The sequence below is a fragment of the Scyliorhinus canicula genome, chromosome 21, assembly GCF_902713615.1.
Source record: "Scyliorhinus canicula chromosome 21, sScyCan1.1, whole genome shotgun sequence".
Taxonomy (NCBI): Eukaryota; Metazoa; Chordata; class Chondrichthyes; order Carcharhiniformes; family Scyliorhinidae; genus Scyliorhinus; species Scyliorhinus canicula.
Window position 1 is genome coordinate 64,509,975 of NC_052166.1, and position 14,247 is coordinate 64,524,221.

Sequence of the window (14,247 nt, forward strand, 5' to 3'; positions counted from 1 at the left end):
CAGGGGGTGTCGGGGAGGTGGGGGCAGAGTTGGGTAGAGTTGAGGGGGGGGGGGGTGGAGGCTACACTTGGAGAGAGAGTGGGGGTGACGTGACCCCCACACCCCAGGCCCCACCCCCCCTCCCACCAATAGCCAAAAAAAAAAAGCAAATCGCAACAATAATTGTTAACTTAATGATTTCTAAAGTGCCTTTAATATTTGAAGGGATTATTTTAATTGTGCTTTGCAGAGTTTTGAGCTCCCTACTGTTCCTGGTTGTGTGACCAATGTGTTTTTTTGTTTGAAAGGGAGTTGGGGAAGTTGCTGATAGTTGTTTTTTTTTTTTGAAACCCGTACTGAAGTTCTTCATCGTGAACATTGCTTCTGTTTGTACAAAGGTGCCCCGAAAGCTGTAATTAATATTTAGAGAAGCTTTATTAATTGAAAACAAAACAAATAAAGGAATCCGGATCTTTCCTGAAACAATGATCGATTTTCCATCTTCCCATCAGATTGTGTACAGTGTCTCTCCGAGCCATGTTGTACGCATTGGATCAAATATTTTTAAAGATCTGCTATTTAATGTTATTTAAATGTTTTAAAACTATGGTTGAAAGTAAATACCAAATGCCTTGTCCCTGTCACAGATGTCTATGTTTTGAATTAGACTGTCTTTTTTTTTTGTAGTAGGAGTAGTTGTAAAGATGTTGCTTCAGCGCCCAACTGGTCTTGGAGTATTGTGTAGAGTACTTCTTGTTTTTCCTGTCTAATGTGTAAATTTGGTGCTTTGAAGAAAAGAATATTTCAGTGTTTCAAATCTATAAGATATTATGCAGAGTTTAAATGTACTGTATAGGAAAATGCTTTAAGCGCTTTTTAATTCCTGAAGTTTTTTTTTTACTTTCAAGGAAATATGTGAAGAATCCAGAATTCTAATACATTATTTTAAATTTATTGCATCTTTTTTGTAAAACAAGAATCTGATAATACAGTTGTAAAGGCAGCCATCAGAATACCTCAGATACATTTCGGTACCATTCTGAGCACACTCCAGCTTTGTTTATTTTTATTTTTCTCTTTTTAATTTCTTGGGTTTTTTTTTTACTTCGTTTTTTGGGGTTGTTTTTTTTCCGCCTATTCCATTCGCTTTTCTGTGTGTGTCTGTTGCTATAGAAACAGAGTCACCATAAAATGGTCATCCGCAGATGTCAGTATCGTTATTGTCTTTGTCGCAGGTGTTTGAACGTCCTGTGCGAGAGTTTGCTATTTAGCTGTATATTACCTTATTCAGCCTTTGCTAGTCTCGATGGCGCTTAGACCCTTCCATTGTTTGAAGTTAAAAGTTTCTGAAACTTTAATGAAATAAATATTTCAAACTGAAGCAAGGAAACCTGGCTGGGCTGTTTTGTGCACCTTTTCCGGGAGAAATTCCCATTCTCCATTTCTCTCCCCCGCATCTCCTCCAGGAGAAATTCCCATTCCATTTCTCTCCCCCGCATCTCCTCCGGGAGAAATTCCCATTCCATTTCTCTCCCCCGCATCTCCTTCCGGGAGAAATTCCCATTCTCCATTTCTCTCCCCCGCATCTCCTCCGGGAGAAATTCCCATTCCATTTCTCTGCCCCGCATCTCCTCCGGGAGAAATTCCCATTCTCCATTTCTCTCCCCCGCATCTCCTCCGGGAGAAATTCCCATTCTCCATTTCTCTCCCCCGCATCTCCTCCGGGAGAAATTCCCATTCTCCATTTCTCTCCCCCGCATCTCCTCCGGGAGAAATTCCCATTCTCCATTTCTCTCCCCCGCATCTCCTCCGGGAGAAATTCCCATTCTCCATTTCTCTCCCCCGCATCTCCTCCGGGAGAAATTCCCATTCTCCATTTCTCTGCCCCGCATCTCCTCCGGGAGAAATTCCCATTCTCCATTTCTCTCCCCCGCATCTCCTCTGGGAGAAATTCCAATTCTTCACCAGATTGATTCCGGGGATGAAGGAGTTGACGTAGGGGGAAAGATGAAAATAGTTTGGGCACATACTCGCTGGAGTTTAGAAGGATGAGAGGAGATGCATAAAATACTAAAAAGAGTTGAGAAAGTAAACCCAGAGCAAATGTTCCCCCTTGTGGGGCAATCTAGAACGAGGGGTCACAGATATTCCAATTCTCTTCCCGCACCTCCTTTGGGAGAAATTCTAATTCTCTCTCGCACCTCCCTTGGGAACAAGCTAGTCATCCCCAGGTTGTAAGTCTGTTGGAGAAATGGAAGATAGGAGAATGGAGAAATGGAGCAGGTCAAATCTATCCATTTTAACCTCATCACGAGGTTGTTGCATTCCAAATTAAAGCAACTTCTGCATTACACAACAGCAATATTCTTAGCCACATTCATATCACCAAGAGGCTTCTGAAACAGTTCATGAGGTGAGGCATTTCTATTTCCTATCTGCCCCACATGACATCCATGTTTTTCTCATACTTGGAGCTGAATGTTTATGCCCCAATTGGGCATAAAACTAGAAGCAGAGGACACAATCTCAGACTAAAGGGCCGATCCTTTAAAACAGAGATCAGGAGTGATTTCTTCAGCCAGAGGGTGGTGAATCTGTGGACCTCTTTGCTGCAGAAGGCTGTGGAGGCCAAATCACTGAGTGTCTTTCAGACAGAGATAGATAGGTTCTTGATTAATAAGGGGATCAGGGGTTATGGGGAGAAGGCAGGAGAATGGGGATGAGAAAAATAGCGACCATGGTTGAATGAAGGAGCAGACTTGATGGGCCAAGTGACCTAATTCTGATTCTATGTCTTATGGTCTAAGCACATTGGCGGACAGGTCCTGCAACTTTGAACCTCCAGCCAGCAGGCCACCTTCCCGGAGAGTAATCCAGAGGCTCAGACTAATGCTCTGGGGGGCACAGGTTCAAATCCCGCCAGGGTTGTAAGTCCAATTAATAAAATCTGGAACGTAAAAACTAGCCTAAGTAATTGGGGACTGTGGCAACTATAGCCGATTGTCGTAAAAACCCATCTGGTTAACTGATGTCCTTTTGGGAATGAAATCTGCCGTTAGGTGGATTGGTCAGGCTAAAATTGCCCCTTAGTGTCCAAAAAGGTTAGGTGGGGATACTGGGTTACGGGGATAGGGTGGAGGTGTGGACCTGGGTAGGGTGCTCTTTCCAAGAGCTGGTGCAAACTCGATGGGACGAATGGCCTCCTGCACTGTAAATTCTATGATTCTAAGTAATTATTATAAAAGAATAAAGACAGTCATTTCGCACAAGAGTTCGAGGCGACATGGGGGAAACCTTTTTTACTCAACGAGTGGTTTGGATTTGTAATGCGCTGCCTGGAAGGGAACATTAAACAGAGTTAGCTTTTGAAATGGAATCAGGTAAATATTTGAAGGGAACATGTTTTTCCAGGAATATAGGGCGGGATTCTCCCCTACCCGGCGTGACGGGGGGTCCCGGCGTAGGAGAGTGGCGCCAACCACTCCGGGGTCGGGCCTCCCCAAAGGTGGGGAATTCTCCGCACCTTTGGGGGCCAGCCCCGCGCCGGAGCGGTTGGCACCAGAAGACTGGCGCAAAAAACCGGCGCCCCCGGCAGCGGGGCTGGCCGAAAGGCTTTCGCCGGTCGGCGCATGCGCGATGTGGGTTTCTCTTCCGCTTCCGCCATGGTGGCCGCGGAGGAGAAATAGTGCACCCAGGGCACTGGCCCGGAGTCTGAGCGGGGGGCCCCGATCGCGGGCCTGGCCACCGTGGGGGCACCCCCCAGGGTCCGATCGCCCCCCCCGCGCCCCCCCCCCCCAGAACCCCGGGGGCCTGGTCGCGGCGCTGATTCCGCCGCCACCAGAGGTGGTTCAAACATCGGCGGCGGGAGAGGCCTCCCAGCGGCGGGACATCGGCCCATCGCGGGCCGGCGAATCGCCGCAGGGGCCTCGCCGATCGGAGTGGCGAGATTCCTGCCGCCGCCACTTCCCGGGTGGCGGAGAATCTCTGCCACGGCGGGGGCGGGATTTTCGGCGGCCCCAGGCGATTCTCCGACCCTGCTGGGGGTTATGGGGATAGGGTGGAGGTGTTGACGTTAGGTAGGGTGCTCTTTCCAAGAGCCGGTGCAGACTCGATGGGCTGAATGGCCTCCTTCTGCACTGTAAATTCTATGATCTATGATCCCCTCAATAATGCACCAGCGGGATTTTACCAGGTGTGCAGGCTGCATGTCGGCAGGCCCATCTGGAGGGAGCTGGGAATATCGCAGCGGAAGTGGGAAGAGGCCCTTAAGTGATTGTTCGTTGGCCGCTCGAGGGACTCGAGCGGGGGCGGGGCCTTCCTGAACTTACTTCAAGCAGAGGCAGGAAGTCTTCAGATATCGGTCCTGAGGTCAACGCACCAGATCCTCAGGCCCACCCGCTCCTCCCTCGCCTTGCTTGGGGGGGGGGGGGGGGGGGGGGGGGGGGGGGTGTAGGTCGGCGAGCACGCGGGGATGCCAGGCAGGGCTGGCTCCGTGTCAGTTCAAGCATTTGTCTCAAAATACGGATAAAGTCGTGGAGAGTGAAGACACAAAGTGTAAGGAAGGAACAATTTGATCCCCTCTCACGGTTCACTCCCACATTCATCCAGTCAATTGTCCCATTACACAACTGTGCCAGATTGAGCCCAAAGTGTGACACAGTTACCTCTCCAACAGCTAACATGACGAACAGACATCCACATCGCTCTTTAGCGCACGTTAAACTTTGAGAGAGCTGAACATATTTCTGATGTTTTAGGAGTCACATTTCAAATTAAGGATGATAAGATTGATGGAAAGGGCGGCGAGGTGGCACAGTGGTTAGCACTGGGACTGCGGCGCCGAGGAGCTGGGTTCAATCCAGACCCCGGGTCACTGTCCGTGTGGTGTTATAAAGAATATCGTGGACTTGGCGGGTTCTGCGGGTGCAGAGAACCTGCTCCAACTGGGATTAGTTGACAGAGCGCACACGTGAATTGAGCCCAGGTAGGTTTCTTTATGTTCCATGCGTCACCCTCTCGGACATTATGGTGAAGGTGGGCAGACCCTCAGATACATGGTCACCCCCTTCACACCACCTCAAGCTACCTTGACACAGAGAGACACCCAGTGGCACAAACAGTTGTTATGCCAGGGGTCTAATGGTTTCTCTGGGCCGGTACGAAATACAACTTTGCCAACGTCACCCAGACTGTGTGAATTAGTTGAAAGGTCATGCGTGTTCTCCTCAGCAAAGGACAGTTCAGGGGTCACTGTCTGTGTGGAGTCTGCACGTCCTCCCCGTGTGTGCGTGGGTTTCCTCCGGGTGCTCCGGTTTCCTCCCACAGTCCAAAGATGTGCAGGTTAGGTGGATTGGCCATGCTAAATTGTCCTTAGTGTTCAAAATTACCCTTAGTGTTGGGTGGGGTTACTGGGTTATGGGGATAAGGTGGAGGAGTTGACCTTGGGTAGGGTGCTCTTTCCAAGAGCCGGTGCAGACTTGATGGGCCGAATGGCCTCCTTCTGCACTGTAAATTCTATGAAAGGTGAAGCGCATAGAGCTTTCATACGCCTGGACCTTCTGTCGATCCACCTTGTTAAGAAACTCCAGGTAGCAGTTAAGCCAGTCCACTCCGCACACTGTAGAAGTGTAACCGCTAACCAAAACTGCACAGTTAAATGAATGCCATCAAAATACTGGATTAAACTCTCAATGACCAACACAATTCCTTCATGGTTGTTGCAATCATTTTTAGCCTCAGAATTATGTTTCATGCGTTATTTCAAAATCTTGTTTATTTCTGTGGGTAACATATTACATAACGATACTTAGAATCACACTGATAACATTGATTAACCATTGCTCGTGCATTTCTCAGCTTTAAGTGTCTGCAGCCGCCATCTCACATCCACTTTTTTATCTCAACTCTCAAATTGGTTAAGCGTACAGGTATCTTCAGACAGCGCATCAATAACTTCGGGCAGCACGGTAGCATAGTGGTTAGCACAATTGCTTCACGGCTCCAGGGTCCCAGGTTCGATTCCGCGCTGGGTCACTGTCTGTGCGGAGTCTGCATGTTCTCCCCGTGTCTGCGTGGGTTTCCTCCGGGTGCTCCGGTTTCCTCCCACAGTCCAAAGATGTGCAGGTTAGGTGGATTGGTCCTTAGTGTCCAAAATCGCCCTTAGTGTTGGGTGGGCTTACTGGGTTATGGGGATAGGGTTGGGGGGTGTGGGCTTGGGTAGGGTGCTCTTTCCAAGAGCCGCTGCAGACTCGATGGGCCGAATGGCCTCCTTCTGCACTGTAAATTCTATGATTCTAAGGCTAAACACTTCAAAATGAAAGTGCGGGGCGCGGTTCCCCCAGCCTCCCAGCAGCGTTGTTTCTCACCAGAGAGAGGCCGCACGGTGTTTGCCGGCGGCGGGATTCCCGTCTCCCGCCACTGACACCACCCCACCGGGAAACCCACGGGCAGGGGGGAGGGGGGGGGTTACGCTGCCAGCGGAACCAGAGACTCCCGCCACCAGCAGGTGGCCGGAGAATTTGGACCGTGGATGAAAAGGCCGATGGGGTCCTCGAGGGGCTCAGGGCCGTTTACAGGAATGGTTCCAGGGACGAGGGGACTCCATCGACGTGGAGAGACTGGAGAATCCGGGGATTAGAACGGAGAAGGTTGAGAAGAGATTTGAAAGAGGTGTTTAGGTGAGGGGGGTCTGGATAGAGTAGAGAGGGAGACGCTTTCAGGACTGGTGGGAGGAAACCGGAACACCCGGAGGAAACCCACGCAGACACGGGGAGAACGTGCAGACTCCGCACAGACAGTGACACAGCGAGGAATCGAACCCGGGACCCTGGAGCTGTGAAGCGACGGTTCTAACCACTGTGCTACCATGCTGCCCTTGAATTCAGTGTCACTATTTATCATACGGGGGGAGGGATTTAAACTTCCAACCTCACCACCAGTCCCATGTCATAACAATTAGTTTGCCAACATGTTCCAGTTAGGGAATTCTTTAGCCGTAAGCATTTGAACGACCTGCCTGAAACATCATCACAGGCTGTTCACATAAAACACAGAGACTTCACGGAAATCAGAGTCATGACACAATTGGCAGGACGTTTGGGAAATCTGAGATTGCCACATTAATGCCTCCGACATGGAGTTGCTTCAGTGAGTAACAACCTGTGGGTTCATGGCCCACGGCAGATCTCTGAACTTCAAGTCTTGGGAGGCATTTCCTTTTGAAGGAGTGCATGGCTGCCGGACATGCCACTTTTAGGGTGAGGTGCTGCATCGAGGCCCTTCCTGCTCTCACAGGTGGAGGTAAAATATCCCAGGAGGGAGCTGGGCTGTTCTCCCCAGTGCCCTGGGACAACAGAGCTCAGAGTGCGGACAGGGGCAAACCCCTTATCCAGTTCCTCGCCTGCTCCAAAAAACAATTCAAATTGAATCCAATTCTTGGTCCCCACAAGAGAGAGATATACCAGATCCAGGCATTAAACCTGACCTCACGCTCATCTTAGCCAAAAGGCCGAGAAGCGATTGTCTTGGGACAATATTGATCCCTCAACCAATGTCGCTAACAAAAGAGGTGAGCCGGTCATTATCACTTTGCTGTCTGTGGGATCTCGCTGGGCTTCCTAAACATTCTCCCGCCTGCCCCATTTACACCATCTCATTCTCCACCCCGTTCGTCATCATGTCCCCCCCCCCCATCACACCACTCACCCTCCACAACCCCCGGCATTGTGACCTGTTACTTCAATAGTGCCTTCCACACCCTCAGAGTGTCTCACAGCCAATGAAAGAACCTTGAAGCATGGTCACCGTTCGCAATGTAGCAAACCCACCAGCCAATCTGTGCACAGCGAACTCCCACAGGGAGCAACAAGGCCGGATGCCCGCATCCTCTGTTTCTGTGATATGGGTTAAGGGATGAATACTGGACCCGCCTCTTGAGGATAGCTCCCCTCCTGCCTTCTTTGAAATAGTTGCCCCCAGGGTGGTTTTAACCCCTCCCCCCGGAGAGGGCGACTGCCCCCTCCCTCCACTTTTAACATTTCAATGCAGAGACCCCGCTGCCAGAAAGGGCTGGAGCATCCGACCCTCAGACACTACCTTTGATTAGGATAACTGGTCGGCACAACATAGTGGGCCGAAGGGCCTGTACTGTGCTGTGCTGTTCTATGTCAGTGCTCAGGGCAAGGCTGGTCTTTTTGGACACTCTGCTATTGCTGTGTGTTTTTTCCCGAATGAAGAAATTGCTCATGGCGCAATTTCAAGAAGACATTTCAACATGATTTGACAGGAAAGACTTGCTGTGTCATTGGGCGAAGGAACAGTCAGTACTTCAGCTGGAACAGACCAGGAGCAGCTATAAATATCCCTCCCACTGGCCCAGCACCGTTCACTGCAGCAGCACCCGGCACAGCAATGGGAGCAATGGCCGTCCTGACTGTCCTCATCTTCATCACAGCGAATCTGATTGGATCACTCAGCATCCCACCACGGGCCTGCAAGATGCTCGGACCGAGAAAGATTAACACCACGAGTCCCGAGGTAACGCCAGGGCAAAACTGATGGGCTTCGGGACATGCCGACGTGTTTGAAGCCTTTTTTGGAGGGTAGTCACTGTTGAGATGTAGGAAACACGGCTGCCAACAGGTAGCACACCCTCAGTACTGACCCTCTGACAGTGCAGCACTCCCTCAGTACTGACCCTCTGACAGTGCGGCACTCCCTCAGTACTGACCCACTGACAGTGCGGCACTCCCTCAGTACTGACCCTCTGACAGTGCGGCATTCCCTCAGTACTGACCCTCTGACAGTGCGGCTCCCTCAGTACTGACCCTCTGACAGTGCAGCACTCCCTCAGTACTGACCCTCTGACAGTGCGGCACTCCCTCAGTACTGACCCTCTGACAGTGCAGCATTCCCTCAGTACTGACCCTCTGACAGTGCAGCATTCCCTCAGTACTGACCCTCTGACAGTGCAGCACTCCCTCAGTACTGACCCTCTGACAGTGCGGCATTCCCTCAGTACTGACCCTCTGACAGTGCAGCACTCCCTCAGTACTGACCCTCTGACAGTGCGGCACTCCCTCAGGACTGACCCTCTGACAGTGCGGCACTCCCTCAGGACTGACCCTCTGACAGTGCGGCGCTCCCTCAGTACTGACCCTCTGACAGTGCGGCACTCCCTCAGTACTGACCTTCTGACAGTGCAGCACTCCCTCAGTACTGACCCTCTGACAGTGCAGCACTCCCTCAGTACTGACCCTCTGACAGTGCAGCACTCCCTCAGTACTGACCCTCTGACAGTGCGGCACTCCCTCAGCACTGACCCTCTGACAGTGCGGCACTCCCTCAGTACTGACCCTCTGACAGTGCAGCACTCCCTCAGTACTGACCCTCTGACAGTGCAGCACTCCCTCAGTACTGACCCTCTGACAGTGCGGCACTCCCTCAGTACTGACCCTCTGACAGTGCTGCACTTCCTCAGTACTGACCCTCTGACAGTGCGGCACTCCCTCAGTACTGACCCTCTGACAGTGCGGCACTCCCTCAGTACTGACCCTCTGACAGTGCGGCACTCCCTCAGTACTGACCCTCTGACAGTGCCGCACTCCCTCAGTACTGACCCTCTGACAGTGCAGCACTCCCTCAGTACTGACCCTCTGACAGTGCAGCACTCCCTCAGTACTGACCCTCTGACAGTGCGACACTCCCTCAGTACTGACCCTCTGACAGTGCAGCACTCCCTCAGTACTGACCCTCTGACAGTGCAGCACTCCCTCAGTACTGACCCTCTGACAGTGCAGCACTCCCTCAGCACTGACCCTCTGACAGTGCGGCACTCCCTCAGTACTGACCCTCTGACAGTGCAGCACTCCCTCTGTACTGACCCTCTGACAGTGCAGCATTCCCTCAGTACTGACCCTCTGACAGTGCAGCACTCCCTCAGTACTGACCCTCTGACAGAGCAGCACTCCCTCAGTACTGACCCTCTGACAGTGCAGCACTCCCTCAGCACTCACCATCTGACAGTGCAGCACTCCCTCAGTACTGACCCACTGACAGTGCAGCACTCTCTCAGTACTGGCCCTCTGACAGTGCAGCTCTCCCTCAGTACTGACCCTCTGACAGTGCAGCACTCCCTCAGTACTCACCCTCTGACAGTGCAGCACACCCTCAGCACTGACCCTCTGACAGTGCAGCACTGCCTCAGTACTGACCCTCTGACAGTGCAGCACTCCCTCAGTACTGACCCTCTAACAGTGCAGCACTCCCTCAGTACTGACCCTCTGACAGTGCAGCACTCCCTCAGTACTGACCCTCTGACAGTGCAGCACTCCCTCAGTACTGACCCTCTGACAGTGCGGCACTCCCTCAGTACTGACCCTCTGACAGTGCAGCACTCCCTCAGTACCGACCCTCTGACAGTGCAGCATTCCCTCAGTCCTGACCCTCTGAAAGTGCAGCACTCCCTCAGTACTGACCCTCTGACAGTGCAGCACTCCCTCAGTTCTGACCCTCTGACAGTGCAGCACTCCCTCAGCACTGACCATCTGACAGTGCAGCACTCCCTCAGTACTGACCCACTGACAGTGCAGCACTCCCTCAGTACTGACCCTCTGACAGTGCAGCTCTCCCTCAGTACTGACCCTCTGACAGTGCGGCACTCCCTCAGTACTGACCCTCTGACAGTGCAGCACTCCCTCAGCACTGACCCTCTGACAGTGCAGCACTCCCTCAGTACTGACCCTCTGACAGTGCTGCACTCCCTCAGTACTGACCCTCTGACAGCGCAGCACTCCCTCAGTACTGACCCCCTGACAGTGCGGCGCTCCCTCAATACTGAGTCTCTGACAGTGCGGCACTCCCTCAGTACTGACTCTCTGACAGTGCGGGTCTCCATCAGTACTGACCCTCTGACAGTGCAACACTCCCTCAGTACTGACCCTCTGACAGTGCGGCACTGACTCAGTACTGACCCTCTGACAGTGCGGCACTCCCTCAGTACTGACCCTCTGACAGTGCAGCACTCCCTCAGTACTGACCCTCTGACAGTGCGGCACTCCCTCAGTACTGACCCTCTGACAGTGCGGCGCTCCCACAGTACTGACTCTCTGACAGTGCAGCAGCCCCTCAGTACTGACCCTCTGACAGTGCGGCACTCCCTCAGTACTGACCCTCTGATAGTGCGGCACTCCCTCAGTACTGACCCTCTGACAGTGCAGCACTCCCTCAGTACTGACCCTCTGACAGTGCAGCAGTCCCTCAGTACTGACCCTCTGACAGTGCGGCACTCCCTCAGTACTGACCCTCTGACAGTGCGGCACTCCCTCAGTACTGACCCTCTGACAGTGCAGCACTCCCTCAGTACTGACCCTCTGACAGTGCAGCAGTCCCTCAGTACTGACCCTCTGACAGTGCGGCACTCCCTCAGTACTGACCCTCTGACAGTGCAGCACCCCCTCAGTACTGACCCTCTGACAGTGCAGCACTCCCACAGTACTGACCCTCTGACAGTGCTGCACTCCCTCAATACTGAGTCTCTGACAGTGCGGCACTCCCTCAGTACTGACTCTCTGACAGTGCGGGGCTCCCTCAGTACTGACCCTCTGACAGTGCAGCACTCCCTCAGTACTGACCCTCTGACAGTGCAGGGCTCCCTCAGTACTGACCCTCTGACAGTGCGGCACTCCCTCAGTATGACCCTCTGACAGTGCGGCGCTCCCACAGTACTGACCCTCTGACAGTGCAGCACCCCCTCAGTACTGACCCTCTGACAGTGCAGCACTCCCTCAGTACTGACCCTCTGACAGTGCGGCACTCCCTCAGTACTGACCCTCTGACAGTGCAGCACTCCCTCAGTACTGACCCTCTGACAGCGCAGCACTCCCTCAGTACTGACCCTCTGACAGTGCGGCACTCCCTCAGTACTGACCCTCTGACAGTGCAGCACTCTCTCAGTACTGACCCTCTGACAGTGCTGCACTCCCTCAGTACTGACCCTCTGACAGTGCGGAACTCCCTCAATACTGAGTCTCTGACGGTGCGGCACTCCCTCAGTACTGACTCTCTGACAGTGTGGGGCTCCCTCAGTACTGACCCTCTGACAGTGCGGCACTGACTCAGTACTGACCCTCTGACAGTGCAGCACTCCCTCAGTACTGACCCTATGACAGTGCAGCACTCCCTCAGTACTGACCGTCTGACACTGCAACACTCCTTCAGTACTGACCCTCTGACAGTGCGGCACTGACTCAGTACTGACCCTCTGACAGTGCGGCACTCCCTCAGTACTGACCCTCTGACAGTGCAGCACTCCCTCAGTACTGACCCTCTGACAGTGCAGCACTCCCTCAGTACTGACCCTCTGACAGTGCAGCAATCCCTCAGTACTGACCCTCTGACAGTGCGGCGCTCCCACAGTACTGACCCTCTGACAGTGCAGCACCCCCTCAGTACTGACCCTCTGACAGTGCAGCACTCCCTCAGTACTGACCCTCTGACGGTGCGGCACTCCCTCAGTACTGACCGTCTGACAGTGCAGCACCCCCTCAGTACTGACCCTCTGACAGTGCAGCACTCCCTCAGTACTGACCCTCTGACAGTGCAGCACTCCCTCAGTACTGACCCTCTGACAGTGCAGCAATCCCTCAGTACTGACCCTCTGACAGTGCGGCGCTCCCACAGTACTGACCCTCTGACAGTGCAGCACCCCCTCAGTACTGACCCTCTGACAGTGCAGCACTCCCTCAGTACTGACCCTCTGACGGTGCGGCACTCCCTCAGTACTGACCATCTGACAGTGCAGCACTCCCTCAGTACTGACCCTCTGACAGTGCGGCACTCCCTCAGTACTGACCCTCTGACAGTGCGGCGCTCCCACAGTACTGACCCTCTGACAGTGCAGCACCCCCTCAGTACTGACCCTCTGACAGTGCAGCACTCCCTCAGTACTGACCCTCTGACAGTGCTGCACTCCCTCAATACTGAGTCTCTGACTGTGCAGCACACCCTCAGTACTGACTCTCTGACAGTGCGGGGCTCCCTCAGTACTGACCCTCTGACAGTGCAGCACTCCCTCAGTACTGACCCTCTGACAGTGCAGCACTCCCTCAGTACTGACCCTCTGACAGTGCAGGGCTCCCTCAGTACTGACCCTCTGACAGTGCAACACTCCCTCAGTACTGACCCTCTGACAGTGCAGGGCTCCCTCAGTACTGACCCTCTGACAGTGCGGCACTCCCTCAGTACTGACCCTCTGATAGTGCGGCGCTCCCACAGTACTGACCCTCTGACAGTGCAGCACTCCCTCAGTACTGACCCTCTGACAGTGCGGCACTCCCTCAGTACTGACCCTCTGACAGTGCAGCACTCCCTCAGTACTGACCCTCTGACAGCGCAGCACTCCCTCAGTACTGACCCTCTGACAGTGCGGCACTCCCTCAGTACTGACCCTCTGACAGTGCAGCACTCTCTCAGTACTGACCCTCTGACAGTGCTGCACTCCCTCAGTACTGACCCTCTGACAGTGCGGAACTCCCTCAATACTGAGTCTCTGACGGTGCGGCACTCCCTCAGTACTGACTCTCTGACAGTGCGGGGCTCCCTCAGTACTGACCCTCTGACAGTACAGCTCTCCCTCAGTACTGACCCTCTGACAGTGCGGGGCTCCCTCAGTACTGACCCTCTGACAGTGCGGCACTCCCTCAGTACTGATCCTCTGACAGTGCGGCACTCCCTCAGTACTGATCCTCTGACAGTGCAGCACTCCCTCAGTACTGACCCTCTGACAGTGCAGCACTCCCTCAGTACTGACCCTCTGACAGTGCGGCACTCCCTCAGTACTGACCCTCTGACAGTGCGGCACTCCCTCAGTACTGACCCTCTGACAGTGCGGGGCTCCCTCAGTACTGACCCTCTGACAGTGCGGGGCCCCCTCAGTACTGACCCTCTGACAGTGCGGCATTCGCTCCGTACTGACCCTCTGACAGTGCAGCACTCCCTCAGTACTGACCCTCTGACAGTGCGGCACTCCCTCAGTACTGACCCTCTGACAGTGCAGCACTCCCTCAGTACTGACCCTCTGACAGTGCAGCACTCCCTCAGTATTGACCCTCTGACAGTGTTGCACTCCCTCAGCACTGACCCTCTGACAGTGCAGCACCCCCTCAGTACTGACCCTCTGACAGTGTTGCACTCCTTCAGCACTGACCCTCTGACAGTGCAGCACCCCCTCAGTACTGACCCTCTGACAGTGTTGCACTCCCTCAGCACTGA

At 53.6% G+C, this 14,247-nt stretch overlaps 1 protein-coding gene across 1 annotated transcript in view; it reads left to right on the top strand.

Annotated features, from left to right (window-relative positions):
* Positions 1 to 8,050: 8,050 nt before the first annotated feature.
* The window catches only part of LOC119955677, a 33,554-nt gene continuing 27,357 nt past the window's right edge, over positions 8,051 to 14,247 (top strand). The window contains exon 1 of the mRNA XM_038782117.1: positions 8,051 to 8,514. Within this exon, the coding sequence (XP_038638045.1) occupies positions 8,389 to 8,514 (126 nt within the window). The 5' untranslated portion in view covers positions 8,051 to 8,388. The remainder of the gene's footprint in view (positions 8,515 to 14,247) is intronic.